The 21,823-nt window shown below is 55.7% G+C and overlaps 1 protein-coding gene across 1 annotated transcript; it reads left to right on the top strand.

The window, feature by feature from the left end:
* Positions 1-1,637: 1,637 nt before the first annotated feature.
* LOC129705288 (glucose-6-phosphate isomerase-like) lies at positions 1,638-19,985 on the top strand. Its single transcript, XM_055648797.1, is given in 19 exon segments — positions 1,638-2,084; positions 7,867-7,957; positions 8,187-8,255; positions 8,428-8,547; positions 8,983-9,066; positions 9,344-9,490; positions 9,959-10,030; positions 10,545-10,589; positions 11,796-11,849; positions 12,542-12,602; positions 13,492-13,535; positions 14,529-14,681; positions 15,231-15,360; positions 16,772-16,848; positions 18,050-18,178; positions 18,656-18,731; positions 19,239-19,267; positions 19,269-19,306; positions 19,592-19,985. Coding segments are annotated over 19 exon segments (1,668 nt in total). The 5' UTR covers positions 1,638-1,959; the 3' UTR covers positions 19,716-19,985.
* The last annotated feature ends 1,838 nt before the right edge of the window (positions 19,986-21,823 follow it).

The following is a 21,823-nucleotide window of genomic DNA, read 5'->3' as shown; positions in this document are numbered from 1 at the left end:
CTGAGTAAGATGGCCAAAAATCACAGCCGTAAGTGATAGCGTTTTTTCTAAAATCAATATACAGCGAAAACAGGAAGTGATCAAGATTAGACTTTTAATTATATAGATAAAGGGAATGACGTTTAGTGCAAGATAAAGTCCAGTAAAGTCTGATTAAAGATAGTCCAAGGGTCTCCTGTGAGGTAGATGGTAGCTCAGGACCACTATCTAGTTGGTGATAGGATGGTTCAGTTGCCCGATAACAGCTGGGAAGAAACTGTCCCTGAACCTGGAGGTGTACGTTTATTGAGAATGGGCAAAACAGACAGGTTTATATGGACAACAACAGCCTCCCAGTGAGCCCCTCCCATAGTGAATTCCATCCCTTCACCTCCCTGAGGGAGAGGATTAAGGAAAGATGGCATTATGCTGGAAAGAATGGGGAGAAGATTTTTCAGGATGTTCAGGATACAAGAGCCTGCATTTGGCCTCCATTCTTTTAGAGCGAAAGACTTGTCTCCATGCTGCATCGCTAAAGTCTAAAGTGTTTTAAACCAGGATGTAGTGTGTATCAGATCACACGGGGACATGAAGGTGGTAAATAAATGAAGCCCTTTTCCCGGCGGGAGGTGCACCTATTTCAAGGCGAGCTGCTTCTCAGCTGCAGATTGGATTTCACTGCCTGACCTTCAGACATGCGGTGCCCCCGCAAAGGTCAGAGCATTCCGTCTGCGGGGGGAATAGAAAGATAGAAAATAGGTGCAGGAGCACGCTATTCGGCCCTTCGAGCCAGCACCACCATTCAATAGGATCATGGCTGATCATCTAAAATCAGTACCCCGTTCCTGCTTTTTCCCCATATCCCTTGATTCCTTTAGCCCTAATAGTTAAATCTAACTCTCTTGAAAACATCCATTGAATTGGCCTCCACCGCCTTCTGTGGCAGAGAATTCCGCAGATTCACAACTCATCTCAGTCCTAAATGGCCTACCCCTTATTCTTAAACTGACCCCTGGTTCTGGACTCCCCCAACACGGGAACATTTTTCCTGCATCTAGCCTGTCCAATCCTTTAAGAATGTTATATGTTTCTATAAGCATGTCCGCGGCAGAGGGCTGGGTGGGGGGGGGGGGGGGGGGACAGACTTTGGGGGGGGTGTCCCCCGGGATAGTGGGGAGCCCAGACTTTGCCGTGTGAAGGGGTGGGTCTCCCCGGGATAGACCCCTAGGGGAAAGCTCCTGGACAGAAGGGGGGGTGTGGGGATGGTGGATAGGGGATTGGAGAGAAGAGGGGAATTAGGAAGCTGGCGTGATGCCATCCCAGAGATAGGGAGGATGGGTAGGAGCTGCTGGGGGGTGGGGGGGGGGGGGGATGAGTAGGGGGTGGGGGCGAGTTCTCTGTCCCGGGGGGGGGGGTGAGGGGTGGGAAGGGGGTGGGGTGGGGGGTTGAGGGGGGTGGGGGTGAGGGTGTCCTCTGTCCCGGGGAGCAGACACTCCCCCGCCCCTCCCCCCACAGCAGCCGAACCTGACTCGCTACATCTGCGGGGCATTGTGACGTCTAGCCGCGTCGGGCCGCCATTGGCTGGAAGCGCGGACAGGCCGGGCTCGGGCATCGCTGATTGGCTGGCGGGCCACGGCAGCGCCGACAGTATCCGCGGCGCAAGGAGTCCGCGCGGTCCTCACGCCCGGCACCTCGTCCACGACAGCTCCAGCCGCCCGTCAGCTCCAGCTCCAGCTCCTCACACCCGCTGCCTCATCCAACTCCAACTCCAGCTCCTCACACCCGGCAACTCGCTGCGGTCCGACTCCTGTCGCCCGCAAGCCCGCTTCTCACGTCGCTCCAGCTCCAGGTCCTGCCGCCCGCCCGCCCACTCCAGTCCCACACCTAGAACAGCTCCTCCGGTTCCAGCCCCGGCAGCAGCCAGTCCTCCTTTCACCCGCCCAGCACCAGCCCCGAGTCCGGCCCCGGCCCCCCCGCGCCATGGCCCCACCGCTGACCGCCGACCCCTGCTACAAAGCTCTGGCCCATTGGCACAAACAACACGGCGCCTGCATCAATCTGCGGAAGCTGTTCGAAGCTGATCCCGAACGCTTCAGCCAGTTCAGGTGAGCGCGGCTCCAGGGCGGGGAAGGGAGGAGAGAAGGGCTCCCCGGCTCCCCGGGGAGGGTCCGAAGCTCCCAGCAGCGTGGCCTCCATCAGGCCGGGCAGGGGGCTACATGTGTTGTCCTGCACCCTCTGCCCTCCCTCAAGGTCAACGTTACAGTCCCGGGGGTTGGTGAGACCGGGGGATCGGCCGTGTGCTGCGGCCTGTGCAGCCGGGGTGGGAGGGGAGGGAGCCCGGCCACGGGGGAAGCTAACCCCCCCCCCCCCCCCCCCCCCCCATTGCCCGGGCCCGCCGTGTGTACGTGCTGCCCAGCACGGCACAGTGCGGGTCGGCGATGGCTTTCTGCCTTGTCACTGGCGCTATGTCCCGGCCTTCACTGGCGGGCAGACCAGCGGGAGAGTCCACGCTGGGCTTCGAGCCTGAATCTCTGGACAAAGCTGCGGGTGGCTCCCCTTGCCAAGAGGCAATCGCCTTGTAAAGTTACTCGCAAGCCCTTCCTCTTGGGGTTTGGGAGAATAGAAGGGAAGATAGAGGGTCAAGGACAGCTGGAGAAATGCTTCAAACATCCATCAGGATGGGCAGAACAGCCTAATGTTTTATAGTCAGAACTGTACAGTAGGGAATCAGGCCCTTCGACCCACCTTGTCCATGTTGACCCATTTAGGACACTGGGCGAGCCCAATTTGGCTAAATCCTTCCTATCCATGTATCTGTCCAAATGTCTTTTAAAGGTCGTAATTGTATCCGCTTGTCTAGTATCTGGCAGCTCAATCCAGATACAGACTACCCTCTGTCGAGAAAGTTGCCCCTGAAGTCCCTCAAATCTCTCCTTTCTCACCTTAAGCCTGTTTAGAATGGTGAAGAAAGCACAAAGTGCTGGAGTATCTCAGCAAGTCTGGCAGCATCTCTGGAGAATTGGGCTGTTTCAGGCTGGGACCCTCCTTGGGTTTCACATGCATGTAGATCCTATCCCCACAAATAACTTGCCCACTACTGACGTAAGGCTCAGGAGTCTGGCAGTAATGGGTGGGTCTGACTCGTAAAGCTGTACACCATGACAAGAGGAAATTTTACCCAGTCAATTATAGCCATAGAGCCACAGAGCATGAAAACAATTCCTTCTGCCCAGGTTTGTAGTGATATGGGCCAAACGTGGACAGGTGGGTGTACTGTAGACGGGGCATCTTGGTCAGCGTGGGCGAGTTGGGCCAAAGGGTCTGTTTCTGTGCAGTATGACTTTGACTCTATGAAGCTATCCATGCTGACCAAGTTGGTTTTCCGGGCAAATCCCATCTGCCTGCATTTGGCCTCCATTCCTTTAGACCCTTCCCGTCCACATGTCCTCTGACCTGACTGTGCAGCTGTGACCTGCAGTCACAGAGAGTATGGGAGTCGACCCAGGGTCAAATGCCTTCCCCTCTGCCGCTCAGTCGGTGAGTCTAATTCACGTGGTGTGTATAACACGACAGAGACGGGGCCCGGGGATTTATTTACAGCTTCCACGGATGGCTCTCACCCTGAGCCCAATTTGTGACCTTAACACTGTAATGGAGCAGCAGTGTGGGACTCTGTTGAGGAGACTCCTTTTTGCTTTATTGCAGTGTAAGCACTTGGAGTATTTCGTTTGGTTTTGGTCACCCTGCTACAGGAAAGATGCCAGTGAGCTGAAACAAATGCAGAGAAGTTTCACAAGGATGTTGCCAGGACTCGAGGGCCTGAGCTATAGGGAGAGTTTGAGAAGGCGAGGACTACATTCCTTGGATTCAGGAGGCTGAGGGGGTGACCTAATAGAGATATGTAAAACATGTGGGACCTGGGAATAGACAGGATGAATGCAGAGTCTTTTACCCAGGGTAGGGGAATCGGGAATCAGAAGACATAGATTTAAGGTGAGGGGAAAGACTTAATAGGAACCTTTTTCAAGCAGAAGATGGTGAATGTTTGGAACGAGCTGTCAGAGGAGGTAGTTGAGGCAGGTACGGCAGGTACAATAACAACATTTAATAGACAAATGGCCAGGTACATGGATAGGAAAGGTTTAATGGAATGTGGACCAAGCACGGGCAGGTGGTTCTAATGTGATTAGTCTGCTTGGAAAAGCCACTGCCTTACAGCGTAGCGTCCATGTGGAGTTTGCTTGTTCTCCCTGTGACCGTGTGGATTTCCTCCCAGCGCTTTGCTTTTCTCCCACATCCTACAGACCTGCATGCTTGTACTTTAATCCGGCCTCTGTAAATTTCCCCCCGTGTGTGGGTGAGTGGTGTAATGTGGGGGAGTTGATGGGAATGTGGAAAAAAAAATAAAAATGGGATGAAGTCGATTTCTGTCTAAATGGGTGTTTCATGGTCAGTGTTGGTTCAGTGGCCAAAGGGCCTGTTTTCAATGACTCTATGATTATCCCTCAATCCTTGATTCCCACAGTATTTGGATGGAAAAGTTTCAGAGGGATTTCGGCCAAATGTTGCATTTTGGCAAGACAAAACTAGGGCAGGACTTGCATAGTAAGTGGTGGGGCTTGTCTTCATCAGCCAGGGTATCGAGTATAGAGCTAAGATCTTGGGTTACAGCCATGCCAGGTGTCGGTAAGGACACATTTGGAGTACCGTGTACAGTTCTGGTTGCCCTGCTGTAGGTAGGGTGTCATTAGACTGAAAACAAGGGGTCATTGGGAGGGTACGTTTATCTCTGTTTAAGACTGAGGTTGAACCTTAGAGGGATCAGAGGGAAGGGGGGTAATTGGGACAGGCCAGCTGCGGTCTGGAATAGACAGAGCAGGCTCGATGGGCCAAGTGTTTAGCCTAGAGATACAGTGCAGAAACAGGCCCCTCGGCTCACCTAGTCTGCACCGACTAGTGATTACCCCGTACACTAGTTCTATCCTACACACTGGGGATAATTTACAGAGTTTAATTAACCTACAATCTTACATGTCTTTGTGATGTGGGAGGAAACTAGAGCACCCAGAGAAAACCCACACGGTCACAGGGAGAACGTGTGTGTGCGCGTGCAGCCACCAAGAAATTGTATCCCCCCCCCCCCCCCCCCCCCCATGTTTTGATAGTGATTTCCGCCCCTGGTCAGAATGGAACCTGGGTCTCTGGCACTGTGAGGCAGCATCTCTACCACCGCACCACTGCGCCTGCCACTGAATCTCGTCACTCCGCTTTCCCGGCATTGTGAGATCCCGGGATGATGGGGTCGGGGTGGATGGTGCCGAGCTCCTGCGGATTCTCCGGATTCCTCTGTGCTGTGGGAGGGACGTTGCTATCAGATTTCTGTCGGGGGATGGGTGAGCTGGCAGCGTTCCCAGCCCTACCCCAGCTGTGCCGTTGCCAAGGGGAGTGGAGGCTTTGGATACGTGAGCTGGGCTGTGTGTGTGGATCGGGGCTGGAGCTCAGCAGAAACTTCTCCGCACCCCCCTGTTTAATCTGCTGTGTACCCCCAGACACCATCCCCAAGCGGAGAGGGGAAAGGTTCAACAGGAACCTGAGGGGCAATCGTATCACACAAAAGGGTGGTGGGAGCATGAAACAAGCTGCCAGAGGAGGTAGTTAAGGCAGAGGTACTACAACAACATTTATACACTTGGACAAGGACATGGTTTAGAGGGATATGGGCCAAATATGAGAAGGTGGGTCTAATGTAGATGGTGTACAGTAGAAACAAGGAACTGTTGATGCTGGTTGTATAAATGAAGACACAGAATGCTGAATTAACTCAGCAGGTTAGACAGCATCTCTGGAGAACATGGATTGGTGATGTTTCGGGTGGGGGTCCTTCTTTGCACCAGGGTCGTCTATCCATGTTCTCCCGAGAAGCTGCCTGACCCATTGAGCTACTCCAGCATTCTGTGTCTTCCTTAGTTGGGGGTATGTTGGCTGTCGTGGGTGAGTTGGGCCGAAGTCCTGTGTAAATCTGGGCTGTGTGAATCTGTGCCAGAGGCACAAGAAGCTGCAATGTTGAGCAGCAGGAATCTTGCATTACCTGTAGCTCTGTTTCCGCATCACTGAATTATACCGAGTCAGCAGGCTTGACACTGCCTCAGGTTTGCAATGTGATTAAGTTTGTGGAAAGTGCAGAATGGGCCTGTCACAGAGTTAATTTATTGCCCAATGTGCTTCCTGGTAAGGCTGCCACCAGCATCAGCTTCCTTATTTAGACACTTCCTATGTTCAGAGTATGTGTGGTTATCTATTATTCATGTTTGAGATCTCTGTATCGTTCACATCTGTCCTTGCCCTTGTGATTCCGTACAGCACTGAAACAGGCCCTTCGGCCCAACCAGTCCATGCTGACCATGTTGCCTCACTGTGTTGCTCTCACTTGCCCGTGCCTGACCCATGTTCTCCAAACGTTTCCTGTCCCAGTAACTGTTAAACTGTACTTTAAATGTCGTAATTCCACCACTCCCTCTGGCAGCTCATACCGTGTACCCATCACCCTCTGCGTGGAAAAGCTGCCTCTCAGTTCTCTTAAATCTTTTCCCTCTCACCTTAAACCTGTGCCCTCTGCTTCTTGATACCCCTGCCCTAGGGGAATAGACTGGCTATTCGCCTCCTCGATTGCCCTTGTGGTTTTGTACATCGTCACAAGGTCACACTCCGGCATCCTACGCTCCCAAGGACAAATGACCCAGCCCATCCAACCTCTCTCTATAACCCAAGCACTCCCAACCTGGTGACATCCCCGTAAATCTTTTATGCTTGTTTTCAGTTTAATGGCATTCTTCCCCAGAGCAGGGCGGCCAGAACTGTACACAGTACTCCAAATCTGTCCTTACAGACGTCTGATATGGTGGTAACCTGATATCCCAGCTCCTGTAATCAATACCCTGCCTGATGACATCGAGCCCCACCACTTATTGTTCAAGTCATGCCCTAGTTGTGTCTTGCCAAAAATGCAACATTTGGCCCATAAACCTCTAAACCTTTTCTATCCATATATCTGTCCAAATGTCTTTTAAAAGTTGTAATTGTATCTGCTCCTGTGGCTTCCTCTGGTAGCTTGTTCCAGGTACGCACTACCCTCTGAGTGAAAATATTCCCCCTGAGCTCCCTCTTCAATCTCTCCCCTCACAGCTTAAAGGGAAGAGACGGGGCAGCACGGTGACACAGCAGTAGAGTTTGTGCCCCTGTCCCACTTAGGAAACCTGAACGGAAACCTCTGGAGACTTTGTGCCCCATCCAAGGTTTCCGTGCGGTTCCCGGAGGTTTTTGTCCGTCTCCCTACGTGCTTCCACTACCTGCAACCTCCGGGAACCTCACGGAAACCTTGGGTGGAGCGCAGTCTCCAGAGGTTTCCATTCAGGTTTCCTAAGTGGGACAGGGGCATTAGTGCCTCATAGCACCAGGAAACTGGTTTGACCCTGACTACGGGTGCCGTCTGTACGGTTGCTGGGGTAACTGAGTGGATCAGGCAGTATTTCTGGAGAACATGGATAGGTGACATTTCAGGTCGAGACCCATCTTGACCAGTTTGGCCAGGCCAGGTTTGGAGTAGTGCGTGCAGTCCTGGTCATCCCATTCCAGGAAGGGAGTGAAGGCTTTGGAGAGGGTGCAGAGGAAGTTTACCCACTGAGCCACTCTGTTGCCCTGATAGATGAATATATTAGGGTGGTCAGTTGGAGCATATTCTCCCGGGGAGGGGGGGGGGGGGGGGAAATGTAACGGTGAGGGGTTATGAAGTTTGCGCGCGCGCGTGCATGTGTGTGTGTGTGTGTGTGTGTGTGTGAGAGTGTGTGTGCGTGTGGGTGCCGTGCTGTAATGGTGCTGACTTGCCCCCAGTCTGCCGCTGAACACCGACGATGGAGCACTGCTGCTGGATTACTCCAAGAACCTGGTCACTGACGACGTGATGAGGATGCTCATGGACCTGGTGAGTGAGTGGTGGCCCCCCTGCCGGCTGTCCCCCTCCCCCTCCCTCCCGCGGGGAGACACACTCTGCCTGTTGCCTGCGCTGCGTCTGGCCATGTCGGGAGGGGGTTGTTGTTTGGGGGGGGCGGGAGGAGGGGGAGGGGGTGTGTCGAGCCGTACCTGTGTGCCCTCTCTGTGTCGGGGCTGAGGGGCGCGGTTTAATTCTCACCTTCTCCCTCCTTCCCTCTCAGGCCAATTCCAGGGGTGTGGAGAAGGCAAGGCAACGGATGTTTTCCGGGGAGAAGATCAACTTCACCGAGGTGAGGGGTGGGCTGGTCTTGCGGAGAATGTGCACGGTCTGTCTGTCTCTCTCTCTCTAATCTGTTTGTCTCTCGCTCTCATCTGTCTCTCTCTCGTCTGTCTCTCCCTTGTCGTCTGTATCTCTCTCTGTCTCTACCCCCAACCCCCTGTAATGTCTCCCCATCCCCCCAGAACCGTGCGGTGCTGCACATTGCGTTGAGGAACCGTGCGGACGTGCCCATCATGGTGGACGGGAAGGATGTGATGCCCGAGGTCACCGCCGTGCTCAACAAGATGAAGGCCTTCTGCCAGGTAGCGATGGGCAGGGTGGGCAGAGGGGTGGGCAGGGGGGCCTGGCGTAACTACAGACCAGGATCGTGTTCTGTGTGGCTTCAGAGGCTGAGGGGAGATCTGAATTATATGAGGCAGAGACGGCCATAACGCTGACCATCCTACATTTTAGTTTGGTTTAGAGATACAGCGCGGAACGGCAGCAACTCTACTGCTGCACCACCGTGCGCCCCACTTTACACTTCACGCAGTGGGGGGAGGGGGGGGGTCAGTGTGGGTGGCCATGGGGGAGGTCGGTGTAGTGGGGGGGGGGGGGGGTCGGTACTGTGTGCAGTGGTCTGTTCCAGTGGGGGGGTCAGTGGTGGGGGGGGGTCGTAGTGTGGGGGTGGGGGTCAGGTGTACTGTGGTGAACTGCGCAGCACTACTAGGACCAGAGGGGGCCTGATTCTGTTCCAGAGCGTGCGGAGCGGCGAGTGGAAGGGCTTCTCGGGCAAAGCCATCACCGACGTCGTCAACGTGGGCATCGGGGGGTCTGACCTGGTGAGTGCCCCCTCCCCACCTCGTCATCGGGGGTGAGGGAGGGGCAGTGAGGGGCAAGGAGGGAGGACCAGAGGGGGCCAAGGGGTGGACAGGGCAAGAGGCAAGAGGAGTGACGGGAGGGGTTGGGGTGGGTATTCCAACAAATCACTCAGCTGGCAGTCATGATATTGTGTGTAATCTGCTTCGACAAAGTACTGATTTATAGGCACAGTACTGGTACTGGGGACAGGTCTGTCTGTGTCCGGGACCCTCGCCCACCCTCTACTCTCCTCCCCAGGGGCCGCTGATGGTAACGGAGGCCCTGAAGCCCTACGGCAAGAACGGGCCCAAGGTCTGGTTTGTCTCCAACATCGATGGCACCCATATAGCCAAGACCCTGGCTGAGCTCAGCCCGGAGACCACCCTCTTCATCATCGCCTCCAAGGTGAGTTAGTGAGGGTGCGGCCACAAACCTCCCCTCCCCCTCCCTCCCTCCCTGTGGGAGGCTGCGTGTGGAGGGGGGGGGGGGGGGGGGGTGAGAGTGGTTCCAGAGGAAGGTTGGTTTAGGGGGAAGGGGGGGGGGTGGTGGTGGGGGAGGGGTTTGGGGGATTGTGGTGGGGGAGGGGTTTGGGGGGTGGTGAGGAGAGGGGTGGGGGGGGTGGGAGAGGAGAGGGTGGGGGGGTGGGGAGAGGATTGTGGTGAGTGGGTAAGGGGTGGTGGTAGGGGGGTGGGGTGGGTGAGGGGAGTGGTGGGTGTGAGGGGGAGGATTGTTGTGGGGGGGGGTGGGAGGGGAGGGGTGTGTGGGGGGGGGGATTGTTGTGGGGAGGGGGGGTTGGGGGTGAGGGGAGGGTTTGTGGGGGGGGGGGGGGGGGATTACTAGGTGTGTGGGTGACCGTGTGTGGGGGTGTTTCAGACGTTCACCACCCAGGAGACCATCACCAATGCGGAGTCGGCTAAAGAGTGGTTCCTGAAGACGGCCAATGACGTGAGTGATGCCCCAGAGGGGGAAGGGGGGAAGAGACGGGGGGGGGGGGGGGGGGGGGGGGGGGGGGGGGGGGGGGGGGGGGGGGGGGGGGGGGGGGGGGGCATTGGGGGAGTGGTTTGGGTGGAGGGGAGGAGAGTGGCTTGGTGAGAGGTGTATAGAGCTGAAGGTGGGGGTTTAGAGGGGTGGGGAGAGGACGGGTCTTGGGAGGTGCGACGGGGGATAGAGGGGCTGGGGGAGGGGGATGAGGAGTTGGGAGTGGAGGGGGTGGGAGGTTTCACCGCCCCAAGTTCTGCAGTATTTGCCCCCCAGCCACCCCTCTCAATGGGGGGGGTGGGGGGGGGGGGGGGGGGGGGCCAGGGGGGGGGGGGGGGGGGGGTGGGGGTGAGTGTTCTAACCCCCGGGAGGGTGAGGTTTCTCTGGCGGAGCTGTCTCAGGGGAGATGCTGGGGTCCAGGGCAAGGGTGGTGTCCCCTGCGGTCTGTATCCGTACTAACTGTTGTCCAATCTCTCCGCAGCCAGCGGCCGTGGCCAAGCACTTTGTTGCCCTCTCCACTAACGGGGTGAGTGAACTGCAGATGCCGGTTTATACAGGAGACAGGCACAAAGTGCTGGAGTAACTCAGCAGGACAGGCAACATCTCTGGTGACGTTTTGGGTTCCAACCCGATCTGACGTGCTGCCTGACCCACTGAGCTACTCCAGCACCTTGTGTCCATCTTGAGTGTGGCCAATGTCTATGTCAGTGGCCTGGGGCAGTGAGACGGCTCCGTGCCCTGGGTTTTAGTTTGGTTTAGTTGATACAACCCTCATGATCTTTTACACCTCGATAAGGTCACCCCTCAACCCCCTGCACTGGAAGCAGGCCCTTTGGCCCACCGAATCCACTCCGACCAGTGATCACCCTGTACACTAGTTCTATCCTACACACCAGGGACAGTTTATAGTCTGCAGAAGCCAATTAGCCAACAAACCTGTACGCCTTTGAAGTGTGGGAGTAAACCCACGTGGTCACAGTGAGAACATACTTGCCCCGATGTTCTGCAGAGATGCTGCTTGAGCTGCTGAGTTACTCCAGCACTTGGTTCCCAGAGCTTCTATATAACACTTTACCAAATGCCTTCCGCAGCGTGGTGCTGGTTCTAAATGAGGCCAGCTTGGATGGGCATCTTGGTAGGCATAGACGAGATGGGCCAAAGGGCCTATTCCCGTACTATATGAAAGGCGCAGCAGAGTATGGTGTGGATGGAGTCAGCGGTGAGGAGCTGGGCTGTGCGATGGACACGGAACTGGCCACAACTCTCTGCAGTTTGTTGCGGTCTTGGGCAAAGCCGTTCCAAAACCAAGCTGTGACGCATCCTGATAGGATGCTTCCTGTCGAAGTTGGTGAGAGTCATTGGAGAATCTTCTGAGAAGGATGGCCGGGGTAGCAGGATGGCCAGTCTATCCCAGCCTGGAATTGTACTTATTGTATGACCACTGGCAACAACTGTAGAGGTTGGTGAGTGTCGGTGGAGACTTGACCAGCTTTCACAGTCGCTGTTCCCTCCCCGTCTCTGGGTCTAAATCCCAGGACCCACGGGATGGAGAATGTTCCCGAGTTACCCCCACCCTGACCCGGACATGGGGCAGTGACGGCCCTCTCTGCCCATCTCCCGGTCCGCGAGGGTCCTCGCCGCCCCTCCCTCCCTCCCTCCCTCCCTCCATCTCCCTCCCCCTCCATCCCACCCACCCCCCTCTGTCTGACCCCTCCCTCTGTTCGCTCCACAGGCCAAGGTCAAGGCGTTTGGTATCGACCCCAACAACATGTTTGAGTTCTGGGACGTGAGTGTGTAGGGAGCGGTGGGGGGGTGGTGTGATCACCCGTCTGGGGAGGAGGTGTGGGAAGGATAGCGAGGTGGGGGGCTGGGTGATGGGTGTCTGGGGTGGAAGGGATGTGTTTGGAGAAGGGTGGGGTGTGAGCTTGGTGGTGGGGGGGGGGGGTGAGCTCCGTGGGGGGGGGGGGGGGAGTGTTTGCTGCAGATGGGGGGGGGGGGGAGAGTTTGCTGGGGACGGTGCGGTGAAGTGGGGGGGGGGGGGGGGGATCTGGGAAGGTTCACTGAGGAGGTCGTGGTGAAGTTGCCAGTGAGGGGGAGGGAGTGGGGGCTCGAATCCTTGCTCCCTCTGCAGGATCAGGTTCCCGGGGCCGAGCGCTATTTTGGTCTGTGACCTTTGTGTAAAGTTCAGAGGTGGCTGGTGTTAAACGCGGTTGGCATCTGCAGTGTGCTGATCGTGTTACCCGAGTGACTCGAGCCTCTCTCCTCCCTCCCACCCCTCGGTCATTGGGCATTTTTAAAGCAGAGTTTGACAGGTTCTTGATCAGTACGGGTGTCGGGGGTTACGGGGAGAAGGCAGGAGAATGGGGTTGGGAGGGAGATATATGTCAGCCATGATGGAGTGGGTGGAAGGGTGTGATTCTGCACCCATGCTTCAGGCTGTTCCGACCTCTCACGTGTGTCTCTCTCTCTCTCTTGCAGTGGGTCGGGGGCCGTTACTCGCTCTGGTCGGCCATTGGCCTCTCCATCGCGCTGCACATAGGTAGGCCAGGCACCGCTCCACTTGCCCCAGAGTCACAGGGCCCTACAGCATGAAAACAGGCCCTTCAGCCCACCTTCCCCATGTTGACCACGGCACCATACTGGGCTAGTCCCATAACCCCCTTAACCTTTCCTATCCATAGATCTATCCACATGTTATAATTGCATCCACATCTAGAGCTTCTTGTGGCAGCTCATTCCACATACGGACCACTGTCTGAGTGAAAAGATCCGCTCAGGTCCCTCTTAAATCTCCCTCCTCGCACCTTAACCCTGTGCCCTTCACATTTGGAATCCTCTCCCGTGGAAAAAGACTGAGCGTTCACTTTATCCCCCTCATGGTCTTGGACACCTCATGAGGTCACCCCTCAGCCTCCCACACTGGAAGCAGGCCAGCCAGCCCACTGAGTCTGTGCAGACCAGTGATCACTAACATTATCCAACACACTAGGGACAAATTACAGAAGCCAATTAAACTACTAACCTTTGTGTCTATGTGGGAGGGAACCGGAGCACCCAGAAAAAAACGCACGCAAGTCACGGGCAGAACGTGCAAACTGCACAGACAGCACCTGTAGTCAGGATCGAACCCGGGTCTCTGGCGCTGTAAGACAGCAACTCTACCACTGCGCCACCGTGCTGCCCAAAATTGGATAGATTGCAAGACCATACCCGTTGTAGCATCCCTGCACCCGTGGCAACAGTAAAGCTGAACACCATTGGTACCATCGTGCTGCAGCTGGCTGTGGGTGATCTGTGAATAACCCCCCCCCCCCCCCCCCCCCGCTCTGCCCCTGCCCCAACGCCTCCCCTGCCCCCCGCCCCCGCTCTGTCCCCAGCTCTGCCCGGGTCCCTGCTGCTCCCACACTGACTCTCGCTTCACCCCACAGGGTTCGACAACTACTCCCGGCTGCTGGAAGGAGCCCACTGGATGGTAAATGTTAAGCCGCAGCCCCGCTCTCCCCCGTCTCTCCCCCCATCTCAGGGGCAGTGCGACATTCACCCCCCCCACCATGCGCATCTCAGTCCCCACCACTCTCGGAGGGCTCGCAGGACTGAAGGCTTCTCCAGTCATATGCATGCAGGCCCTTTGGCCCAACACTTCTATGCTGGCCAAGATGCCCCTTCTACACTAGTCCCACCTGCCCGCGTTTGGCCCGTATCCCTCTAAACCTTTCCTATCCGTGTACCTGTCCAAACTTCGTTATAGTACCTGCCTCAACTACCTGCTCTGGCAGCTCGTTCCATACACCCACCACTCTCTGTGGGGAAAGGTTGCCCCTCGGGTTCCTGTTAGATCTTTCCCCTCTCACCTTAAACCTATGTCTGCTGGTTCTTGATTCCCCTTCTCTGGGAAAAGACTCACCCTCATTTCCTTCTGATCTTATCCACCTCTGTAAAATCACCTCTCTGAGGAATAAACTCCTAGCAACCCAGCCTCTGCCATGACTCAAGCCCTTCATCCCAGTAACATCCTTGTCAGTCTCATTGACCATGCCACATTATTGACAGCTTCAGGTCTCCCCTCAACCTGAGACACTCCAGAGAATACAATGCAAGTCTGTCCAACGTCTCCCTTTAACTAACCGTCTAATCCAGGCAGCATTCTGGTAAACCTCCTCTACACCCTCTCCATCCCCTCCATCCTGCATTGTGGTGAGTAGAGCTGCATACAATACAAGTCCACCACTGAAACTCCTTGGTGGAGCTGTAATGTAAATGCAGCTTGAATCAAAGTGCTGTAAAGCTGCATCTTGCCACCTGACCCTTGTACCCAATGCCCCGACCGATGGAGGTGAGTCTACCGCCCGCCCGCCCGCTCCGTCCACGTGATCAGTCAGCCCCTGCAGCACGGATCCCCTGGTGTGTGTGTCCGTGTTACACACCCCGCCACCACTCCCTGCTCACACTCCCTCTCAATCCCAAGGACCAGCACTTCTGCAATGCCTCCCTGGACTGTAACGCCCCCGTGCTGCTGGCCATGCTGGGGATCTGGTACATCAACTTCCACCACACGGAGACCCACGCGTTGCTGCCCTACGATCAGTACATGCATCGCTTCGCTGCGTACTTCCAGCAGGTAGGGACCACATAGCCCAGCACCACTCTGGGGGTAGGGGAAGGGTGTGTGTGGGTCTGTGAGTGTGTGTGTGTGTGGGCCTGTGAGTATGTGTGTGGGTCTGTGAGTATGTGTGTGTGTGCGTCTGTGAGTATGTGTGTGTGTGTGCGTCTGTTATGTGTGTGTGTGTGTGTGGGGGGGGGGATCTGTGAGAGTGTGTTTGTGAGTGAATGTGTGGGTGGGTCTGAGCGTGTCTGGGTGGGTCTGTGAGTGTGTGTGTGTAAGTGATGGTTGCAGGAAAGTAACATCTGAACCTGTGTGTGGGTGGGTGGCTCAGTGTGAGAGTGATGGTTGCAGGAAATTAACTGCTCCTGAACGTGTGGGTGGGTGGGGGTGTATCTGTGTGTGTGGGGTGTGGGGGGGGTGGGGGTGGGTGTTTTAGGGCAGTGGAGTTGTTGGCGGTGGACTGGGGGGGTGGGGGGGGTGGTGGAGGGGTCACCTCACTGTGACCAGCGTGCATGGTAGCTGCCTCGTGCAGCGATGGTCTAATCCCACCTCCTCTGTCTCCAGGGCGACATGGAGTCGAACGGCAAGGCGGTGACCAGATGTGGGACCCGTGTCAACTACAACACTGGGCCCATCGTGTGGGGGGAACCTGGCACCAACGGGCAACATGCCTTCTATCAGCTCATCCACCAGGGTCAGTCTCCCCCCCCCCCCGACCCTACCCACCGCCGGGGGGGCGGGTCTGTCGTTGTGGGGGGGGGCCAGGGAGAGGGGTCCGCAGCGGGGTGTGGGGGGAGGGGGGGGTCAGAGAGAGGGACAAGTGCATCAGGTAATACTACACAAAAATACAATCAAATGAAACTGAAGTACAATAGGTAGAGCAAAGAGGAGGATACAGAGTGCAGGATATAGTTGTCACATGAAGATAGATACAAAGTGCTGGAGTAACTCACGACGCAAACACAGTGCATCAGGCAGCACCTCTGGAGAAAAAGGATGGGTAACGATTTAGGTCGGCACTCTTCTTCACACCTATCCATATTCTCCAGTGATGCTGCCTGATGCACTGATGTGTGTGGACAGCATGCAGCATTTTGTGTCTTTCTTTGGTACATACCAAATCTGCAGTTCTCCGAGTTGATTGTCGTCTGCATGCACGGTGAGGCACAGTACAATGAAAACCTTGCTGACAGCAGCATCTCAGGCACAGACAGACAACACACAACACAGAGATGATGCAGACTTGCACCATTTCTAGACAGTGCAAAAACAACTCAGCTACTGGTGGAAAACACAATCCCTGGTAGAGCACGAGGTGGTCCGTAGTGTTGCGTTGCTGAGGTGGGATTAGGGTTGTGCGGGTCGGTTCAAGAACCTGATGGCTGGAGGGAAGTCGCTGTTCCTGAACCTGGTGGTGTGGGGCTTCAGGCTCCTGTACCTCCTGCCCGACAGTAGCGGTGAGGAGAGGGCACAGCCCGGATGGTGGGGATCCGTGATCATAGATGCCACTGCCTTGACACAGCGCCCGGTGTAGAGGCTTTAGATGGTGGGGAGGACGATGCCCGTGATGGACTGGGCTGAGTCCACCCCTCTCTGCAGACTCTTGCATTCCTGGCCGTTGGAATTGCCAAACCAGGTCATGATGCAATCAGGCAGGATACTTTCTACGGAGCATTGGTGGAAGTTTATTGGAGTATTCGGTCATCTGCTGAATCTCTTTAACTGAAGATAGTCGCAATGCCGGAGTATCTCAGAGGGTCAGGCAACATCTCAGGAGAAAAACGAGGGGTGGTGTTTTGGGTCAGGACCCTTCTTCAGACCAAAAGCAGAGGGGAGGGAAATGGAGGTAGGAAGAGGCCAGAACAAAGCAGGGCCGGCGTTGGATGGTCACGGAATGGTGGTGTCCGTAATGGCCCATGTTTGGCTGGGAACGAGGTGGTAATGATGGGATACAAGGATGTGAAGAGTGGATCTAGTGACTAGGATGGGGAGGGAGAGGGAATGCGGGAGTTACTGCTGGAGCCGCTGTCTTTGTAGGGGGGTCGGTTTGCTTTGGGCCGAGTCCGTGCTCCCTGTTAGTCTCTGATCCCGCCTCCTTCCCACAGGAACACGCGTGATTCCCGCAGACTTCCTCATCCCTGTGCAGAGCCACAACCCCATCCGGGACGGGCTGCACCACAAGGTACGTGTGTGGCGCGCTGCCCACGGGCGCCCTGGGGGATTTCTGGGACCGTTGGGCACAGCGTGGGGCGGAGGTCATCCTCAGGATGGATTGTTATACAGTAGTTCATTTAGGATTTTTGTTGGACTCGTATTATGGTGGTGGGTTTTCGTTTTATGTTTTACTGTAAATATTATTTTTAATAATTGATTAAATTATCTTTGTTTACAAAAAAAAGGTGAGTGTCAGTCAGCGGGTGGTGTGGGTGGGGCTGAGGCTGTGCACCCCCTGTACCTGATCCCTCTCCAGCCCAGCACTCCTCTCTCCATCAGTCCAGCACGCCTGTTGGCACGGACATGCAGGGAGTGGAGGTGACAGTTCACCTGCAGGCAGAGAACATGGGTTTCAATCTGGCACCATGTTCAGCACTCACATTGCGGGCCAAAGGGCCTGCTCCTGTGCTGTACTCGACCTTGCACCAGATCCTGTTATAGACTCATGGTTGGAAATGTTCTTCAGCGCAACTTGCCGACCAACGTGCCCAATCTACACTAGTCCCACCTGCCTGTGTTTGGCTCGTTCCATACAACCCCCCACCCACTGTGTAAAAATAGTGTCCCTTAGCATTCCTATAAATCTTTCCTCCTCTCACCTCAAACCTATGTTCTCTGGTTCTCGATTCCTCTACGCTGGGGAGGACTATGTGCGTCTACCCGATCTATTCCTTGCATGATCTTGTACACCTCTATAAGATCACTCCTCAGCCTCCTGCACTCCTAGGGACAAAGTCCTGGCCTGCTCACCCTCTGCCAACAGCTCTGGCCATCGAATCCTGGCAACATGCTGGTGAATCACTGCACCCTTTGCAGCTTAAGCCTGTTCACTAGATCCAGCAGAGCTGGTCCAAACTGAGCTGTGACGCATCCCAACAGGAGTGCTGGAGTGGGCAATGGGGGCACAGACATGACCCATGGAGATGCCAACCCAGGTACTGTGCCCCCTGTCACCCCCTCGTCTGTGCTCTCCCCCTCCCCTCATAAGCGGTCTGGTGTCTCAGTGGGGGTGGGGAGGAGTCTCCAGTTGGGATCAGGTTGTTTGCCTGTGTGTTGCTGCTGGTATCATGGTGTGGGGGGGGGGGGGTTGAGGGGTTCTCCTGTTGGGGTGGGGGGGAGAGTGCTTCTGTGGGGTCAGCTGTGTGTCTACCCCTGCGTTACTCCCGCAGATCCTGATGGCCAACTTCCTGGCCCAGACGGAGGCGCTAATGAAGGGGAAGACTGAGGAGGAGGCGCGTGCGGAGCTGCAGGCCGCCGGGATGGGTGGGGAGGCTCTGGACAAGCTGGTGCCCCACAAGGTCAGGGGGGTTCACACAGTGGGGGTTGCGGGGGGGGGGGTTTCACACCAACGCACACCAGTCCCTGTCGCTCTCTACTGCGATCATACACGCTCTCCCTCTCTGTTCCACCGCTCTCTGTATCTCTGTACATTGATGACACAGCATGGAAACAGGCCCTTCAGCCCATCGAGTCCGCACAGCCCAGCGATCACCACGTATACTAGCTCTATCCGACACATTGACTAAAATTACAATTTTACTGAAGCCAATTAACCTTCAAACTGTGCGGCTTTGGAGTGTGGGAGGAAACCAGAGCACCCGGAGAAAACCCACGCGGTCACAGGGAGAACATACTAACTCTGCACAGACACCACCTGTGTAGTATGGATCGAACCCGGCCCCCCCCCCCCCCCCCCGTCTCTGCCACACGCCCACTGGTCCACACCACACCCCCACCCCCACTGCACATTAACCCCCCTCTCCTCTCCGCTCCAGGTGTTTGAGGGCAACCGGCCCACCACCTCCATCATCTTTAAGAAGTTGACACCGTTCATGCTGGGAGCCCTGGTTGGTGAGTGGGGGCTGTAGGGGGAGGGGAGGGGGAGGGGGGCTGGGGGGGGGGGGGGGGGGGGGGGAGGAGGAGGGGGGAACGGGGAGGGTTGTGGAGGGGAAGGGTTGGGGGGGGGGGGGGGGGGGGGGGTGGAGGGAGGTGGGTGGGTGGGAGGGGAGGAGGGGGGGGGGGGGGGGGAGGGGGGGGGGGGGGGGGGGGGGAAAGGGGGGGGGGGGGGGAAAGGAGGGGGGGGGGGGGGGGGGAGGGGGGGGGGGGGGGGGGAGGAGTGGAGCCTGGGGGGGGGGGTGGGAGGGAGAGGAGGCTGGGGGGGGGGGGGGGGGGGGGGACGGACAGTTGATCTCTCGACCCCATCATCACTGGGCTGAAACCTGCTAGTCCGTGCCAGCCAACATGCCCCATCGACACTAGTGCTATTGGGGGGGGTGGGGGGGGGGGGGGCAATGGAGGGGGTGTGAGGGAGTGGTTTCCCGCCATGCTGCCTCTGACCACATGTCTTCTCCCTGGCAGCCATGTACGAGCACAAGATCTTTGTGCAGGGGGGTCATCTGGGACGTCAACAGCTACGACCAGTGGGGGTGAGAGCCGGCCATCCGTGCGAGCGACCGCCGCGGGGGAGGGGGGGTTTGGGCGGGAGCAGGGCAGATACTCTGTTAGTCCACTGTCACCTATGGTGTTGCATTGGACAAGCAGCTGGCCACGGGGAGGGGGGGGGGGGGGGGGGGGGGAGCGGAGGGGTGGGAAGGGGGATGGGGGTGGGAGAGGGGGGGGAGAGGGGGAAGCAGTTATGGGATGTGGGGGTGCGGTGGGGTAGGGACTCTCTGTCGGGTAACTAACCCCCCCCCCCCCCCCCCCCCTTGCAGGGTGGAGCTGGGAAAGCAACTGGCCAAGGCCATTGAACCGGAGCTCGCCACCCCCGACCCTGTCACCTCGCATGACTGCTCCACCAACGGCCTCATCAACTTCTTCAAGAAGCACCGCGTCTGAACCCCGGGGACACTCCCCCAACCCATGGGACTGCGCACTGAGCTCTGCCTCGCCCTCGCCTCGCCTCCCCTCCTCAGCGCCTGGGCCTGACCGCAGGGTGATTCCCCAGCCTCTGCGTGTTTGTGTGTCTGCGTGTGTGTTTGTGTGTCTGCGTGTGTGTGTGCCCCCCACACTGCTGTTGCGTTGCCCCCTGCCACATCCCGACCCTGTACATTCACATTATGTGGAAACTGGATCAAGATTTAAAATAAAACTTCACCTCGAGTAGCTGCTCTTGCCTCAAGCGTGTTTCATTGTTGTCTGTACCTGAATGCACAGGGAGAAGAAACAAGGAACTGTGGATATTGGTTAATGCACAAAGTGCTGGAGTAACTCAGTGGGTCAGGCAGTATCTCTGGAGTACATGGATAGGTGACGTTTCAGGCTGGGACCCTTCCTCAGACTGAAAAGTAACTGAAGAGTGTGAAGATGTTTCCCAACCTGAAACGTTGCTGATCCACGTTCTCCAGAGATGCTGCCTGATCCGTCATATCACCAACTAGAGAGCAGTCCTGACCTATCATCTACCTCATTGGAGACCCTCAGACTATCTTTAATCGGACTTTACTGGACTTTATCTTGCACTAAACGTTATTCCCTTCATCATGTATCATGTGCATTGTGAACAGCTCATTGTAATCATGTCAAGTTTTCATTGACAGGATAACATGCAACAAAAGGCTTTTCACTTTACCTTAGTCCGCATAACAATAAACTAAACCTTGTATAGGAAGGAACAGCAGATACTTGTTTACACTGAAGATCGACGCAAGGTGCTGGAGTAACCCAGCGGATCAGGCAGCATCTCTGGAAAAAAAACAGGTGATGATATGGGTTGAGACCCTTCGTTAGACCTGCTGAACCAAACTAAACTAACTGAGTGACTACAGGACTTTGCACAGAATGTCCTTGCTACTGAATGTGATGAGGAATTTCTTTAATCATAGGGTGGTGAATCTGTGGAATTCCTTGCCACTGAAGGCTTTGGAGGCCAAGTCAGTTGATATATTTAAGGTAGAGATAGATGGATTCTTGACAGAGGTTATGGGGAGAATGGGATTAGGAGGGAAAGATAGATCAGCCATGATTGAATGGCAGAATAGACTTGATGGGCCGAATGGTTTAATTTTGCTCCTGTCACTTATGATCTCATCTCCCAATCTCCAGCATGGTTCACTGCTGCCCCCGCCTGGCGAGTCTGCACCATGCAAGGCGAGCACCATCCCCACATCACTCCTGATCTTCTGTTTGTTTTCATTTGCAGGGCCAGGCTATCTATCATTGGGAGAGAGCCCCGATAATGGGGCACTATCACATTGTTAATTTTTTTCTACTTGAAAAGTATAGGATTGGCTCCAAAAATGTGGCGACTCTTGAATGAATGAATGAATGGCACTTTATTTCACAAAGTGAAAAGCTTTGTGTTGCATACGAGCGAGGCAGTCACCACTGTGTTGGCACCAACAAAGGTATAAAAGTAGCGAACACTTCTACCCATCGCCTACCCCACATACCTGCACAAACCCACTGTGGTCCACTGTCTTACACATAACATGCCTCTGCCTAGTGTGGCAGGATTGTCACTGAAATGTAGGCAAAGCAGCTTTCGCTATATTTGGGTACACGTGGCAATAAAGTCAAACCATTGAACATTTATTGGTATTGAATCTTTGCAGTCACTGTGTTGGGAGGGGACGCAGGTCTCCAGTGATGGTGACGATTGTTTTTTTTCTTCTCATTAATTCAATGATACTTTGTCACATGTACCTAGGTACAGTGAGATGCTTTGTTTCACATACAAAGCCATACAACCATACAGCAGACCTCACCCAGGCAGGACACAAGAATCACCGTGTTTCTGGTGCTGACAATGTTAGAAAAGTTGATCAAACAGTTTTATCTTCTGCTCGCAGCAGTGACCAGGCCCCTGCCAGGTGTGCAGGGAAATCTGTGGGCTGTCAATGGCCAGAATAAAAGTTTAATGTATGATCAGCATGAATGGGTGAGTGAAGGCTGGTGTGGACATGATGGGCTGAAGGGCCAGTCTGTGGGTGTGGCTCTGCCCTACC

The sequence above is a fragment of the Leucoraja erinacea genome, chromosome 17 (assembly GCF_028641065.1).
Source record: "Leucoraja erinacea ecotype New England chromosome 17, Leri_hhj_1, whole genome shotgun sequence".
Lineage (NCBI taxonomy): Eukaryota > Metazoa > Chordata > Chondrichthyes > Rajiformes > Rajidae > Leucoraja > Leucoraja erinaceus.
Note: the sequence above shows the minus strand (reverse complement) of the source record. Positions and strands in the feature narration are given on the sequence as shown.